General features: G+C 41.7%; 1 protein-coding gene across 4 annotated transcripts in view; it reads left to right on the forward strand.

Annotated features, from left to right (window-relative positions):
- The first annotated feature begins 352 nt into the window (after nucleotides 1–352).
- The window catches only part of TIGD2 (tigger transposable element derived 2), a 41,391-nt gene continuing 23,743 nt past the window's right edge, over nucleotides 353–18,000 (forward strand). For 2 of the 4 annotated variants that reach the window (XR_009519488.1, XR_009519489.1), the window contains exons 1-2: nucleotides 353–676; nucleotides 856–6,774. Coding sequence is in view for 1 of the 4 variants with exons in the window: in XM_060011981.1 (XP_059867964.1) it covers nucleotides 1,772–3,349 (1,578 nt within the window). In the remaining 3 variants the exon portion in view is untranslated. Of the gene's footprint in view, nucleotides 677–855; nucleotides 7,973–18,000 lie in introns of those variants that run through there. The other 2 variants (XM_060011981.1, XR_009519491.1) reach the window with 2 other exon arrangements.

Below are 18,000 nucleotides of genomic sequence, written 5' to 3' on the forward strand. Positions count from 1 at the left end.
CCTAAGGTGCGATTTTTATTGCACCTGAGAGCGGAGGAAGCCTTGCCCACGGAACCGGGACACTGGGAAAAGGGCTGAGACAAGGTGAGCTTGTACCGCTCCCTGCTGGCCGGCGAAGCAGTCTGCAGGTTGGAGCAGCAGGGCCCTTAGTAGAACCCACGCGGCGCCCAGAGACTCCGCGGCGGCTGCGCCCGCCCCCTCCCGCCCGCTCGCCGGAGACCCCGCCCCCGGGCCGCGCGCTCGCCCGCGGAGGCCCCGCCCCCTCGCCGACACAACGTTCCTGCGGGGGCGCGCGCGTGCCCCCTAATCCCCCGCCTTCCGGCTCCGGCGGCGACGCTCGCTGCCTGCTGTCTGCTGCCGCCGCCGCCGCCGCGCCGCCGCCGCCGCCGCCGCCGCCGCCGGTGTCAGCCTCCCTCGGGAGACTCCATTTGCTCTCAGGTTGGTTTGGCCGCCGCGAAGGCAGGCGGAGAGCGATGCCCCCGGCCCGCGGACTGGCGTCCCCTGGGCCAAGCGCCCGCCCGCTCGCTGGCTGGCTGCGGCGGTGACATCCTGGTCGCTGGCGTCCACGGAGGAATCCGGGCTCCCACGGAGCAAAGACGTCCGGCGTTCCGGAGCTCTCCGTGCGGGGAGAGGCCCTCGCTAACGCGGCTCCTCTCTGACCGCTTAATTTCAGGAGGTAGGCAATGCAGGTCCCATTCCCTGACACTCTAGATAATGCCTGAAAGCAGTCTGTGTCGTATTTAGCCATCACATTCCTAGGAGGCGTTAATTTTCTCAACACAGTCGCAGGATAGATGTGGGTAATGCCACAGACCCTGATATTGAAAGAAAAATGTTTTTGGTATCTTCCTTTAGGTTTCGGAGGCTCCGAGTGCCTATACAGCCCCCGACAGGAACTACTGTTGGCCCATCGAGGATCATCTTTCACCAGGATTATCGTAACATCTTCACTGAGCCTTCCCCCACCCCATACCCTCTACCATGAGTCCTGATTTCTGCCAATGAAGTTTTTTGATGCTTTCTTTAATCATGTGACACCACTTCTTGTCCACCTTTTTCCTTTTCAGTTGCCAAACACATGAGGTGGAGGTTTGTGTCATGTTAAAGTACACAGTTTCCTGCCTGTCCCCTTTCACCTGATTGGCACCGCTCCCTTCTGTTCAGCTTGCCTTACCCTGATTGCTTACGATTTCCATAACCACTCACTTGCACATCGTGTAGCAGCCCTTGCCTGGGGAGGTAGCATTCCATACAGCGCACTGCCTGACAAGGACAGCAGTCAGGGGGCGAGTTTTCCCGTTGTATTTTCCTATCAGGTTTGCAAGCCCTTCTTCCAACTCTTTGTTCCCTAGCACAGTGCCCCAAATACTCCCACCAGAGTCTTAGTTTCTTTAACATAGAGCTTCGCCCATAAGGATGGCAAGAATCAAGTATGTAATGTGACTGTTTTAGAGACCTTGCTGGTACAATATTGGTTGTCATCGCCACTGAGATCGCAGTTCATGAAAAGATCTTAAACTAAGGGAGGAGGAGGCAAGACAGAAGGTAGGATTAAGTGGAGCCAGTCCTTGTTGTTTGAAGTTTGTAAGTTTCAAAACAGCAAAGCGAAGAGAGTCATGTAGGCCTTGTCTGGAAATTGGCCAGCACACTGTCCATCTAGGTCCTAGGGGGGGAGGAAAGGGACCTTAAAACCCCATTTTCTAGTCTCATTGTGTCCAAATCTAAGTTGTTACCTATCTTGTTCTAGTAATCGTCTAAAATACTAGATACAATGTTGGGGAAACGAAAGCGTGTGGTGTTGACAATTAAGGACAAGCTTGACATTATTAAGAAACTTGAGGAAGGCATCTCTTTCAAAAAACTTTCTGTGGTGTATGGAATTGGTGAATCCACAGTGCGTGATATTAAAAAAAACAAAGAAAGGATAATAAACTATGCAAACAGTTCAGATCCTACAAGTGGGGTATCCAAACGTAAATCTATGAAGTCATCAACATATGAGGAACTGGATAGAGTTATGATAGAGTGGTTTAACCAACAGAAAACAGAGGGGATTCCAGTGTCTGGAACGATTTGTGCAAAGCAAGCCAAGTTCTTTTTTGACGCCCTGGGGATGGAAGGTGATTTTAATGCATCGTCTGGCTGGCTGACTCGATTTAAGCAGCGCCACGGTATTCCAAAGGCTGCTGGTAAAGGAACAAAACTGAAAGGAGATGAAACTGCCGCCAGTGAGTTTTGTGGTAACTTTCAGGAATTCGTTGAGCGAGAGAATCTACAACCAGAACAAATTTATGGTGCTGATCAAACTGGATTGTTCTGGAAATGTCTACCGTCAAGGACATTAGCTCTTGAAACTGAGCGGAGTACTTCTGGTTATAGGTCAAGCAGAGAGAGAATCATTATCATGTGTTGTGCAAATGCCACAGGTTTACACAAACTTAATCTTTGTGTTGTGGGGAAAGCAAAAAAGCCTCGTGCATTCAAAGGAGCTGACCTCTCGAACCTTCCTGTCACTTATTTCAGTCAAAAAAGTGCATGGATAGAACATTCTGTTTTCAGACAGTGGTTTGAAAAGTACTTTGTGCCACAGGTCCAGAAGCATTTGAAATCCAAGGGGCTTCTAGAGAAAGCAGTGCTCCTTTTGGATTTTCCCCCAGCCCATCCAAATGAAGAACTGTTGAGTTCAGATGATGGTAGAATAATTGTGAAATATCTACCACCAAATGTCACAAGTCTCATTCAACCTATGAGCCAAGGAGTTCTAGCCACAGTAAAAAGATACTACCGAGCAGGACTTCTCCAGAAGTACGTGGATGAAGGAATTGACCCCAAAATGTTCTGGAAGAACTTGACAGTGTTAGATGCAATTTATGAAGTGTCGAGAGCTTGGAACATGGTAAAATCAAGTACCATAACCAAAGCATGGAAAAAACTTTTCCCTGGCAATGAAGAGAATTCAGGCATGAATATTGATGAAGGAGCCATTTTAGCAGCTAACTTAGCAACAGTTTTACAGAACACAGAAGACTGTGAACATGTTGACCTTGAGAATATCGATCAGTGGTTTGACTCTCGGAGTAATGACTCAAACTGTCCAGTGCTAACCGACAGTGAAGGTGCCGAGGACCGGGCCAAGCCTGCCGAGCACAAGCCTTCCAGTAAGACTAGAAAAACAGAACTGAACCCGGAGAAGCATATTAGCCACAAAGCTGCACTCGAATGGACCGAAAATTTACTGGATTATCTAGAACAACAGGATGACATGCTTCTGTCTGATAAACTGGTGTTGCGGAGGCTTCGAACAATAATAAGAAGAAAACAGAAGACCCAGAATAGCAAAAGTCATTAATAATCCTCGTAAGCGTTTCAGTGTGTTTGCATCTTTGTGACTTTATCTGCAGTGGAACTTAATTACCGTGTTTGCAGTGCTGTGGATTTCAGGGCCAAATATATTTTATTAATGAATTTAGGAGTAGATGCTGTTTTGGATTACTTCAATGACTGTGCTTGAATGTGCATCCTAGGAAGTGAGCATTGACATGTATCTTGTCTGTTTCTAATCTGTATTATACTAATTTACATCATAAGGTACCTGAGGCCAGGGATCCTGTGTCTGTTTTGTGCCTGAATTTCATTGTCTAATAGAGTACCATGCACACTCTAGGCAATCAATAAATCTTTCTTAAATTGAATTTTTATGGCTTTCTCTGAACTTCAGTTTCCAAACTGAAATACGTGGAGGGTAAGTTTGCCTTTCTACCGCGGTTTTTTTCCACCTGCCGAAAATTTTAGAACTCAGCAGAGATTGTACTTGAAGTACATGTATTTCGCTGTGAAAGCAGAGAACTGAAGGAAAATACTCTGAAGCCTGAAATACGGCATTTCTATACCAATAGTATTTGGACAATCAGAAATTCAGATTGGCTGTCTCTGTATAATGAAGTAAGAAGAAATAAGGTTAAAACGTCCCCAGGCAAAGGACTTGCACTTCACTTTTATTTCATCTGGCAGTAGGGAGAGTTCCTTCAGAGTTGTGGAAAGAATGCCATCATTGTTCCAGAAAAACAGATTTCATTTCCAAATCATTGCTATTAGAAGAGAATAAGGATTAAACTGTGTTATCTGTCATTTTGATCCTTTATCAGTAGAGATATGTAAGTAGTTTTTTCTCTTTAATAAGCTATTCGATGTAACACTTCAAAGCTTTAAAGTACGTCATTTGCTTTCATAATAGCGTATTTTTCTTGAGAACTAATACGGAGAATATAAGCACACAGTGCATTTGTGGAGCCACCACGTGAACTGACATTAAATTGAACATGAGAAAGGCCCTATAGGACAGCATAGGCTGCTGTGTGACCACGGGCAAGTTACTTGACCCATCTGTAAAACAGGAATAATACCTGCCTCTGAGAGTGTTTTGAGGAGTACATGAGTTAATATATGGATTTTAAGTAATACAGGCTTAGAACAGGACCCGGCTCAGAAAAAGTCCTCTGAGTGTTAGCTCCTGTTACCGAGTTGCAGAAATGATGTTTCAGAAGTGTGCTCAACAGATCCGGTGTGTGACTGAACCCTGATGTTGCTGCAGTGGGAAAACCCTTTAGAGGGAGGTGAGATAAAAGAGAGGCAAGTGACTAGATTCAGCTGAAATATAACAATAATTTACTTCAAAGAAAACTGGAAGGTTAATCCAATTCAGAAATCATTTCCCGACCATCTACTGCTAGGCACAGTGAGGCATGCCGGCACGTTTAAGACATCTTAGTTTGAATTATAAAAGGAAATGGGAATGGGATTGTAGTTTCTTTGCTCCAGGCCTGCAAATAAAATACATAGATGTTGGCTTTGTTCACAGAATCTGTTACTGATATTGGCCTCGTTTACTGAAGTAATAAAATACCTTTAAAGCAGACAAGGTAGCAGTTAGGAGGACCAAACTAAAGTAACACAGGATCAGGAGAAAATTAGAGTAAAAGAAATATCACAGGAGACTGGTTACGGTAATTAGGTCCAGCCATATACTGGGAGCTTTGTTGTGACTGACCTGAGATTTTAGAAGCTCTGACAGTCCTTCACGAGGACTGTTAAGCTCAGAATTCTGCCTTTTGACAAAGCAGAGGCTTTGAGTTCGAGAAAGGCCTTTTCGGAAAACCTTTAAGAATATTTTCTTTGGGAGGATTCATACCTTATTATTAACACACCTCTCGCAGTTTACACAATTTCACTTACTAGAGAGGCCTGAGGAAATGAAACTTTGTGCAGATAAGTCCTGAGACTATTTGGCTTCTTGGAGGCAAAGGGATTCTGAAGCCTGGAAATGGTAATGACATTTGAATACTGCTTTGCATTTTTCACAGAGCTTTCTGCTAACAAAAACTTCTCAAACTTCTTTCAGTCATGACATTGAAATGGTTTAATCCTGTTTTATCATAAAGGCCGATATAAACTGTGCATTCTAATTCCATAATTAACTGTAATACAAAAATCTTTTTCCTTTTCCAGGTATTGTTATATTAATTATATCCTCTAGGAAGATGCATTGTGTTATCTTGGTTAACCCCATGCTCCTTGTACGTACCCTAGTTTGAGCAGCACAGAAAATAATGTGCTCTCATTTGACTTTGTGCACCTTAAAGAAAGTATCCACACATCTATTTTTAAATAAATTTATAAATGGAAATTAATAAATTTTCCATTTATAAAAGTGCCTATTTTTTAGAGGATTTGAAAGACACAGAACTCAGACCAAATGGGAAGTGTTTGGCAACTGAGAGCATACTTTAAAAAAACTTGTGTAGTGGGAATATTTACTATTTCATAATTTAATTTCAGAGAGTAATATAGGGGTTGACTGGAGAACCTTGAATGCTCAGTAAATATAACAGAGTCGGCAGGGCCCAGATAGTAGGCACAGTCAATTCAAGTAGAATTAGAGGATTATAATGGTGCTCTTGTTCTGGGACTCTTTGTTTTCAATCTAGCTTCAGACTGAGCTCCGTGGTCCCTTCATCATGAATTTTCTGCATTTAAGGAAGCTCGTGGTGGACTCAGTGGCACAGTTGACATGAAGCAGGAGACAGTTAGGTCATGATCTCAGAGACACTCTGCCTCCAGTGATGTGGCCAAAGCCCCCCAACGTATTACAAATCAGAGCCAGGACCTGCACTACAAATGCAGCCCTCCTTCAGGAGGGCTGTCTACTTACTAGTATTTTCACAAAGTTCACCTGGTCTTATTTAAACATATACTTTATCTCCACCCTAAGCAAAATCACAGGTCTTGTGTGCTGACTGCGGTCTCTTTCTAGTCCAAGTTAAAGTCAATATAAAACTTTTTTTTTTTTTTATAACTTGACAGTCTGTAACCCCAAATTACCTTGTATATCTCATTGGCACATTTTGTGAAACTCTGGCTCAGAAGAAGGAGTGGGGTTGTGGAAGGGTAATGGATTGGAGTACAAACACCAGCTTCTCTGCTTTCTCCCTAGATAACCTTGACAGCTTTCCGGACCTCTCTGAACCTCAAGTTTCTTCACGTGTAAAAGGGTGGCAGGTTAAACGGGCACACTCCAGGTGTTCATAAACACCAGCTATTAAGCAACCCTATGGCTGTTCACTGAGAATCCCTGGCTTCCAGGCTTAGGCTGGAGAATGAATCACAGTCCTTCTCTCATGGTGACTCTGTGCAGACCTCCGGGAGGCCTGGGCACCCTTGTTGAGGTCTAGGGCACTGCCTCGTCACTGGGAATGCTGGCTGCGGTCGCTGCCACAGGTAAGAGGGCGGTGCTGAGTCCCTCAGGCCCTTAAGACTACAGTGTGTGCTGTCAGTCATCACAGGGGCCCATCACTAAACAGAAAAACAGACAAGGACAGGTGGGGCCTGCTTTAGCTGTAGTCTGGGATAACGGGGCTCAAAGAGAAATGGGTTCTTCCAGGCAGCTGAAGGCATCCTTGTGAGGTGATGCGCTCTTATGCTAAAGGCAGAAATGCAAACTGCCGGTGCAAACACAGGGGAAACCGGAGGAGCAGACGGGCCCAGCCAGAACGCAGCACCATCAGTGCGGTCCCCCATCTAACAGATGAGTCCAGGGGTCACTGGGCCTGGCTTGCCCAGCAGCATCCTGATTTACGCTGGTGGTTCAGAGTAAGTGTTGCAGAGCCCTTTTTACTCTCATGTGTCCCAGCTTAGAAGAGAAATTAGGCGGTTTCCCTACCAATGACCCAGAGAAGGGAGTTGATCTGCTTAAGGTCACATAGTCGCTAGGGGCCAAGAAGGGAGTAGAAGCTGCTCCTCTCAGCTCCGGACAGTGGTGGCCTAGTGGCCAAGGGTAGGGGCTCCCTCCAGGCCGTGCCTCCCAGGGCCGGACTGCAGTCCTGGAGTCCAACACAGGCCTGCCTGTTCGACACAGGTTGGGAAGTCCCGTAGTGAAATTCTCTCCTGGAGGACGGGGTGCGCCCAGTTCATGTGCTGGATGTCTGCTATGTGCCAGGCCTGACGCTGGGCGTTCCCCAAAGCAAAGTCTATTTTGTGATCCTCAACACCAATCCTGTGAAGCATGATACCCGTTTGAGAAGGAGTTCCCAAAGGGAGCTGGCAGAGACCAGCCGAACACTCCTGTCTGAGACAGGGACAGAGGTTGCAGCCCTTGCAGGAAGCTGCGGTCCTCCGTTCCCCCGCGGGCATCCAGACTGCAGGAATCCATGAGGCTGTCAGCCAAAACCTTCCTTAAAACCACTGTTAGCTGGGTGTGTGCAATTCCAGAGAATGCTTCCACCAGGGCTATTCCCCAGGCACCTGAGTATCATTGTAAATCCATCAGGCTCAGGAAGTCCTTCAGTGAAGCTCCATGCAACAGACAGATGCAGTCATCACGAGGGCATCTTTGAAATCATCTTCTGATCAGAAGGTCAGGCCCGGGGCTAGAGGGTAGATCCAGCCATGCCTCCACAGGTTATTGGGGTGGCCGACATCCTTTCTACATGGAAATCCCTGGGCGGGTGGGGGGGTGCTTATCCTTGTTCCTAGCTCTTCACTCTTCCTCCTGGTCTAGGTTGCCCCAAGAACCAAGCCTGCCTGGGTTGCAGACTCATGTCAAGAACATACTTGTTTAGTATAATTTGGAAAGTGAGAAACAAAAGGTGCTATAGATGTGTGATGACATGTGTAAGGCATACATACTGTCTTTCACAGTTTTGGGTCAACCTAAAGATGGATATGAAAATATTTAGTGTAGTTCCTTTATAGAACTTTAGGTGTAATTTATGACTATCCCTAGAACTTCAGACATAGACCTTTGGGTTTTTGTATGTTCATAGTGACTCGGTAATGAGATGATTAGCTAATACCACTGTAACTAATTAAATCACTGGGGGACATGATAGATTAGAGTTACTCTACAGATATTAAAGGAATCAGTGAGGTTTTGGAACATTTAACTTTTTTTTCTTAAATTAGAAGAGAAAAATTGACTGTAGGACTCAGCCTCATTAACCTATGAAGTAACTACCCAAAGTGCTTTTGTTCTCAAGAGGAACCTTAATAGCTGAACTTACGACCAAATCACATCTAATTTCTTCTAAAACCAACAAAAATGTTACCCAGTTCTTTACTATATTTCAGAATATGTTGTTCGTCTGGAACTTATTACCAAGAAAACATAATTACCTTTGAACCTAAAAAAAGGCAAAGTAAACTTAAGGAAAACAGTTTTCCTCATCCACTGAAGCATTTTTTTTAAGTCATATAACAGAATAAAGTTATAAAGATACTCTTTTTTCTTAATGAGAAATGTCTGAGGTTATACACATAGTCTTGGTGTGTTAATTTAAGATGACAGAGAACCCAGATTTTTTCCCCCTTTTTGGCTTTAAAAATGTAACTTAAAAGATGAATTCAATAGGAGTCTTGATAATCAATGTGATCTAATCCAAACGAACATATTTTAAGCTGTTTCAATGTAATAATCACAACACAAAGCTGACTCCCAAAGTATGGTTGTATTTTTTAAAATTACTGTTATAGTTGGACAATATATAGAGAATAGTATTTCCATTTTCTGTTAATCAGCTTTTGGGGGCCATTTGCTGATTTACTTTAGTATTTGGGGGAGTCTTTGTCTCCTAATTGTGTTTATAAGATACTTAGCCTATAGTACATAAAATGCCTAAGTTGCTTTTCTAAAAAAACTAGAGAATGAAGGGTTTTCTCCTGCACTGTACAAATATTCAGTACTGTAAATTATACTCACCAATTAAATTAGCACAATGTATAATTAAAAATGTTTCTACCATGAGAAAAACTACTGTATTTCATTGATTCTAAAGATACACATTTTAATACCGGTGAAATTGGGATACTTCTTGCAATCAACAGCATCTTACAATTATAGTTGACAGCATTTTTGTCTTTCTTCATGGTATGTAAAATAATTATATCTTTTAGGTTCTGTGAAATATAAATTTTTTTGTAAATCTTGCCTTTCTTTTGAAAATAGAACTAGAAGTAATGGCATACATAAAAATTTCCATTTAGTATATATACATTTATAATTACATGTTACATATGAATATACAAAAATCAGATATTTACAAGATAATCTAAGAAGTGCTATTTCATGATACTATTAATTGCTCTTGCACACACACTTATATTTTACTAATTTAGGAGTAAAGATAGGGTAATCCTTTTAACTACTACCGCATGTCTTTTAAAGACATGCTGCTTTATTTCATTTAAATATATAAAATAAATTGTAGAGCAACTGAAGTGTAGACAAATAGTGGCTTTTTATTGGCCACACTTCTAATGATTTGTATGTGAATTAATCTGTTAAGAAGTTTCTAGATTGTTCAAGGATAGCATGTTTTCTTTGTTTATATGTTCTATCCATGTAACTTACCATAATAGGTTTTTGTTTGTTTTTCTATAATTTATTCATATTTCCTTAGTTTTAACCTAATATCTTTTTTTTGTTCCCGGATCTCATCACATTACATTTAGTTTTCATATCTCCTTAGGCTCCTCTTGGCTGTAACAGTTTCTCAGAATGTACTTGTTTTGATGACCTTGACAGTTTTGAGGAGTACCGGTCAGGTATTTTGTACAATGTCCCTATACCCTGTACCTCTACCACAATTTGTTGTTGTTCTTTGTGCATCCCTTGCCTACTCTAACACAAAGCAGATTGTGAAAGTGCCACGATTAAAGATACATTATCGGGCTTCCCTGGCGGTGCAGTGGTTGGGAGTCCGCCTGCCGATGCAGGGGACACGGGTTCGTGCCCCGGTCCGGGAAGATCCCACATGCCGCGGAGCGGCTGGGCCCGTGAGCCATGGCCGCTGAGCCTGCGCGTCCAGAGCCTGTGCTCCGCAACGGGAGAGGCCACGACAGTGAGAGGCCCGCGTACCGGAAAAAAAAAAAAAAAAAAAAGATACATTATAAAGAAATAAAAGTATGAGAGAGAGAGAGAGGTAAATTTTGATGAGGATCCGGAAGCCTTCTTGCCCTTGAAGCAACTGGTAGAGTCTGCGGTGTGATGGGGGGAATGACTGTGAGGAATGCAGGTCATCTTCTAGTCACAAACTAATATGATTTCAACATGAAGTTTATTAAAAGTGTAATTACAAGTGTTGGTGTCAAGTTTGGTAGGGGCCTGAAGGGTTTTTCCCCTCCTGACACCAAAATACACGGTGTCTTTTCCAACACAGCTTCTCCAACGCTGACACCAACGAGGTGTCCTACAGTTCTGACACTGTCAGGGTTAGACCGCACAGGTTTAAGGGCTGTTGCATAAGACTGACCTCACTTCACATGTCAGTGGCACGTATCAGGTTCCCAGGTTACCCTCACTTCTCTCTGTCTTGACTGCAAAGCTGGGGGTTCCCACAACCCCCCAGTTACTATTATAGTTTATTATAAAGGATACAAATGGTCAGATGTAGTGACATGTAGGGTGAGGTCCAGAAAGGTCCTGAGCACAGGAGCCTCTGTCCCTGTAGAGTTGGGTGGGCCACCCTCCTGGCACATGGATGTTTTTGCCAACTTGCAAGCTTCCTGAATCCTGTGGTTAGGGGCTTTAATGGAGGTTTAATCCTGTAGGCATGGTTGGTAAAATCAATGGCCATTGATGACAAACTCAATCTCCACCCCCTTCCTTTACCCCGAGGTTGGGAGGTGGGTCTGAAAGTTCCAAGCTTCTAGTCAAAGCAACCAGCCCCACTCCTGAAGCTATCTGGGGGCCCCCAAAGAGTCATCTCTTTAGAATATCACCCTTAGCACTCAGGAAATTTTTTTTTAATTTTTAAAGAGAAAAAATTGAGAAGACACACGAAAGTGGAGAAGCAGAAGTGTAAATGTTTGAAGAAGTAAGACTAAAAGAGGGGGACTGGGATGCAGAGAGAGATGAGCAGGTCCCCATCTTTTGAGGGAGAAGCTTGGAGAAGGAGGAGGTACCCCTCAGAGCCACTGTCATCATCTTATTTGCCAGTGCTCTTAAATGACATATGTACACATAGCAGAGCTGTGATAAAAAGCAAGATATTCAAGAACACTACAAGTTTTTTGGGATATTGTTTAGCTTTCTATTTCTAGATTTTCCTATTCCAGTTAAGCCAGTTTATTCTCATCTTGGGCCCTATCTGACACTCAACCTAGATTTGGTTCTGGAATGCCTCCTTAGACAGCTAATTTTAACTCTCTCGGTCCTTTTTGCCAACACTTCTGTAAATGTAACCTTCCTCTCTTTTGTGGCTGACAATTCTTTTTCTTTTCTCTTGTTACTCATCACTGGATAATTCATTTATTTCACTAATACTTTTTTGAACACCTACGATGTACACTTACAAATTTGAGCCCCAGGATAGCAGGGACTTTAAATGCCTTGATGATTTTTGTATATCCAGAATACAAAATAGTCCTGGGACAAACATGTTCAATAAATATTGGTTGGGCTTCCCTGGTGGCGCAGTGGTTGGGAGTCCACCTGCCGATGCAGGGGACACAGGTTCGTGCCCCGGTCCGGGAAGATCCCAAGTGGCGCGGAGCGGCTGGGCCCGTGAGCCATGGCCGCTGAGCCTGCGCGTCCGGAGCCTGTGCTCCGCAACAGGAGAGGCCACAGCAGTGAGAGGCCCGCGTACCGCCAAAAAATAAATAAATAAATAAATAAAATAAATATTGGTTGACAGAACGAATCAGTGCCATATGGAACACTATATTCTTGATTAAGATAAAAGTTTTATTCTCAAGCATTTTACAGTAAAGGAGTGGACAGCATTGTTTACGCAAATAATTACAGGAAAGAATTATTTAATAAAAGTCAGAGAGATAGGAGAAAATCTCCCATAAAGTTGGGATCACAAAAGACTTACATCTTCAGTGAAAAGGAATCAGAATAAACTTGTGGCACAGGAGGGGCAGCAAGAAAACTCCCATTTTGACCCTGGCATTGGGTGGGAGGAATAGAAATATCTCTCCTCAGAATTTGTAAACACGAGCCTGACTCCTTAGAGGTTTGCAATACGAATTTACTGTCTATCCCCAGACCATTCAGCCAACAATTTAATTTAAGATGGTTGTGCTTGCAGAAGACTGGTAGGAATAGACACAAATTCTCTCTGAAGGAATACAACTTCAACATAGTCCTCAAAAAATTCCATGGATAAAGTTCCAAAGAAAAAGAGCTCACGACGCGCCGTAAGAGCCAGCAGAAACAACTGAAAGCAGCCTCAGACCCACTCAGACTCTACTTATTGCAATTACTATAGCATGCAAACATAGCAAAGTTTAGCTTCTACACAGAGAAGGTTTAAAATATAAGCAAGAAATAGACTTAAAGATCAAGCAGATTTGAGAAGGAACTAAACAGAACTTTGAAAAATAAAATATACTTGTCAATAGAATCATTGCAGGTGAGTCACTGTGACCCTTATCGGAGCAGGGTCACTGAGAGATGAAGGGCGGGGTCCAGTACCAGGCAGGTGAAGAGTTAATGGCAGTAAATAAACCGTGCAATACACGTTCCGTGATTTTCTGTATGCACGTGATACTTCACAATTTAAAAATGTTAAATAGAAGATAATGAGAGATGAAATAAATAAGACTGGTAAGTGCAAACTGATTCTAGTACCTTTCAGTGGTGATAAAACGGTGATGGTGATGAGGACAGAGGGAATCCTTTCCTCCATCAGTGTATCTCATTACTCCCAGATGCCAAGTCTACTTCCTTCTCTCTAACTAAAAGAAAACGGGAGATAGAGAAAAGGGAGGGAGAGTGGGAAGATGAAGGAAAGGGGAAAAAAGAATAGAGGGTACCTCCTCCTTCTCTAAGCTTCTCCCTCAAAAGATGGGGACCTGCTCATCTCTCTCTGCATTCCAGTCCCCCTCTTTTAGTCTTACTTCAAACATGTATGTTTTGCTTCTCCGCTTTCGTGTGTCTTCTCAATTTTTTCTCTTTAAAAATTAAACAATAATTTCCTGAGTGCTAAGGGTGATATTCTAAAGAGATGACTCTTTGGGGGCCCCCAGATAGCTTCAGGAGTGGGGCTGGTTGCTTTGACTAGAAGCTTGGAACTTTCAGACCCACCTCCCAACCTCGGGGTAAAGGAAGGGGGTGGAGATTGAGTTAATCATCAATGGCCATTGATTTTACCAACCATGCCTATAGGATTAAACAAAGGGGAATTGAAGGGGTTAAGGAGGGAGGGGAAGCCCACATGGCTGTATTGAGTGAGCCTCTTATCCCTGTGCTGGACTTCATGGCAACAGAGAAAAATAAGTTGTGGGAGAGAAATGGGGGAACATGTGAAACACATTCTAAATCAACTGCCTTGAAAATTAACATTAAGATAATTTTTTTCCACTCTAAATCATAAATCTCACTTAAAAAAATTTTAACGCTCAACTAATCCTCTCTAATTTCATTTTCAACCTATGGAACTGGATTCGAACCTAACCAAAAGTGACAGGCTCCACTCTACAAACCCTGAAACATCACTACCTCTTAAAAATAAAAAGTGTAAAGTAGGACTTTCAGTTGTCATCATGAATTACTTTTCCTTGTTTTAGAAAAACATAGTCTAGGCCTCTCAGAGAGCCAGGGCGAGGGGAAGCAGAAGAAGCCCACTGTTGCGGTTCATAGGTCAACAGAAAAGAATTCATCTCCTTGATTTTGTAGGGCAAAGGATTAAACATTTTTTCTGTCCAACTGTTATACTTTGAATGTAGTTGAAAGTCAGGTAATATTGAAAAAGCACAGTATAAGTTTTAGACAAATCAGATATGTTCAGTTCTTTATAAAACAGCAAGTCAAAGCATTTTGCAAATAAAAAAATAACAGCATAATTACGTAATTAGAAGCAATATTTCTCAATTTGGGTAAATCATTCTCCCACTTTATTTTACAAAGTACTTGAGAATGACCATCACATTTTCTCCGTCTCCTGCTTCTGTTTGAAAAGTAGCCTGACTGGGGATGTTGTATTCATGATGACTCTTTATAAAGCAATCAGTACCTAATAGCCTATCACGTTCCTCCTGGTTTTCCAGGAGGAACGTGATAGGCTATTAGGTACTGATTCGAAAGTCCAGAGGGAAGCATGGCTTTAGGTATAGCTTGATTAAGGACTCTACCCGTGCTCACAGGGTCCATCTTTGCTATCAGGATCCCTGTAAGTCAGCTTCGCCCCCAGGCTGGCTTCTCTCATCACAGAAAGGTACTGGTGAGCTCCAAGACCCATGTTCTAGCACCAAATACACCCCCAGCAAATGTCTTCTCATCTCTTATTGTCTCTGAGAGCTGACGTGTGCGTCTAGGCCTGAACTGTGGATGAGTCCCACTGCCTGGCTTAATCCAATCAGGGCCCGGAGCTCTCAAGCTTACGGCAGGGACTGTCCCTTCTAAACAGTATTGCTAAGAGTGGTTTTCAAATAAAACTGAAGCAACGATCACCTGATGTTTTAGGAGGAGGCATGGATGCTTGGCAACAAGGAAACCAGATCGCTGGGGTAAGTATTGGCCAGAGTTGGCTCTAGAAAAAATACCGAAGAAGTAAAATTTGGTATTTTCTCTCATTTCGAGATCTTCCACTCTCACACCTTTCCCCCCTCCATGTTCAGTTTCTATGTTACTCTTGCATAGCAAGACCCTTGCTTTCTAAGGCGAGGGTCATTATTAATGTATATTTGGCTTCAACCCACAATGGCTAGTACATTGTCAGTCAGTGAAAAATCTATAAGCACCAAGAACTGTTTTCTCCCTTTACAGTTTATATTGACCCTGAAATTTCAGAAGAAAAGAGCATTTCTTTAATGTAAAGTGAAGTGTTACTTAATAAACTGTTGGAGAACAAAAAAGCTTTCACTATTCATCAGTTATCACAGATTTATATGATCTTTCATCCTCATTCCTGTCCCAGAAAGTAGAAAATAGACATTTGAAATCTAATGTCACCAACAAGAATTTTATTTTTATATAAGCCCGTTTAAACGATAAACATAAGAAAAGTATGCAAGCATATTGTGTATTTTGATAAAGACACATTTCTCCCTTCCCTTTGCCATTCTCCTATAATTAATTCATTCAGCAATTACTAAGTACCTCCTCTATTCCAGGTACTCTTTTAGGAGTTGGGAATATAAGACGAATGCTTTATTATATCACTCACAGTGGAATCCCAATCATATACCCACAATAAAGATAATTTTGTTTTGATGGGTTATAATTAAAGAGGAACCATATATATGTAAATGAATATAAAATTGTTATAATTTCCAGTGTAGCAAGTATAATATTCTGGCTCCCAGGAGGAAGAACTAGTTTTTATTTAGACACATAAAATCTCAATGTGAAAGAAAAGTTTCTCTGTTTGGGACCAGAATTGTGCTCAAGGTTTTTTCCATCACCATTCTCTATCCCTGGTGGAGACTGCTCAAACCAGTAGTTGACAGAAAAAGGATGTGGAGCATCTAAACAGGGTTTTCCTAGGATGTGGAACAGGTTTGTTTAAGGAGAAAAGAATTATAACTCTGCTATTATCTCTTGTTCAAGCTTAACTGTTAAAAATTAAAATTCACATATGTGAGACCATTTTATATTAATACAAACGAGCAAGCAAATATATAGTTCTTTTCACTAATCTATTTTTTTCCCTTGGATATTTGAGGTTACAAAACCAGGGCCTGGGAAAACCAGATTTTAATGAAATTCCTAGAAAATGATAGCTAGAAGACTTGTTGTTTCAAATGCAGCAAAACAACATCTGATTTGCAAGTGGTTACTTTGGGTTTTCTTCTGCTTGGCTGGAATCCTAAACTTGGTTTTCACAGTGTTGTGTTCCCATGTAATCCTTGTGTTGTAGAGAGGCAGAATAGTGAGGTGGTGAAGAAAATGACTATGGGTCCTGCCTGCCTGGGTGGGAATTCTCATTCTGCGGTACGCTGGCTGTGTAATTTTACTCTCCACCTCTGTTTCCTCATCTATAAAATGAGGATAAAATAAGATCTACCTTAGGATTGCTATGAGGATTACCTGAATAAATATGTGTAAAATGCTTAGAACAATGCCTGGCACATAGTAAATAATATGTGTTTGGTTAAATCAACACACACACATATACAGTAATTTCTCGCATTTCGTGTAGTCAAACTGGGATTATTACTTTATGATACCCTTATTTAACTATAAAGGAATATTTTCTTATTTGACTTAGCTTATTCACTGAGGACTATTCAAACTTAAAGGATAAGACTGGATATCTAACATACAAGTGAATTTTCTAACTCTTCCACTTAAGATGTCTACCAGAACCATTAAGTGTACTTACATTTAATAGGTGATACATAATGTCATATTTGTGTGTGTTCCTCAACAAATCCACAATGGGTATAAAAAATGCACAAGTAGCATAAAAACAAAGGGAAGTAAAAAGGTTTCATTTCTAGTTACAGCTTCCCAGTGGGGTTCATTGTTCATTTCTGGACACGCTGGCAATGGGAGTATAAAGACCAGAAGGAAGCTCTTCCACTAGGCTTCAGGAAGAGCCACTGCATACTTAGGAAATTAAGGAATGAAAGTAAAAGAATTTCATGAGACATCTGGGACTCTTCTTCTTTATCACTTCCTCCTAATACACGAAATTCTGAAATATATATATATTTCTTCACTAAGGCAGTACTGTCTTCCTAGAGGCGTTTAAGAATGTACGGATGCTATAAACAACACAATGTCATTTGTCAATTATACCTATAAAGCTGGAGGGAATGTACAGGTGCTACTAAGATTTAATAGGTTTGGCATAGGAATGCTAGATGTCTTGCAGAGAGTGGGAGAGTCCTGCAGAATAAAAATTCAAACGCTCAGAACGCCAATAGCACCTGATCTTCCCGTACTGATGCTCACAAAGAATGTTCAGAGAAACAGCTCTGGCCTGGAAACGGGAGACGTATGTTGTGGACCTGCTTTAACCCTCAACTAGCTACCTGACCTTGTGGGAGTCCTGGAATCACTCTGAAGTTCATCCTCTCTTATAAATGTAATAGTAGAAGCCCATTTCACCACTATTTCTTTAAAAGACTAAAGATAATTATTTTGTTTTCCTGTTTAGCAATAACTTTACTTTTCAGTAATATCCTCTCCAGGTGACATTGATGTCAATCCATCTGAAGCCACGACTGTGTGCAAATATTATCCTGTAAATATTCCAAGAAGTCTTTAACAAAAATATTTAGTTTTAACTGGAGTAAAAAAATTTAACTTGAATTCAATATTTAATGTGAAAATATTACTATTCTCTGATTTGATAGATCTTGTATTATATTTCAATTTGTTCCTATTCAAGGCCCAAAGAGCAACCTGATTCCAAAAATAGTTATAATTAACGTTATCATATTTCTTCTTTTCATAACTAAATATTAAATAATGTACATGATAAGAAAAGGCCTATTTAACAAGCAAGGCTAATGATCTCCTTTATAAAGGCAACTTATCAGCAAATTCTGCACGTA

The sequence above is a fragment of the Delphinus delphis genome, chromosome 5 (genome assembly GCF_949987515.2).
Source record: "Delphinus delphis chromosome 5, mDelDel1.2, whole genome shotgun sequence".
Classification (NCBI taxonomy): domain Eukaryota; kingdom Metazoa; phylum Chordata; class Mammalia; order Artiodactyla; family Delphinidae; genus Delphinus; species Delphinus delphis.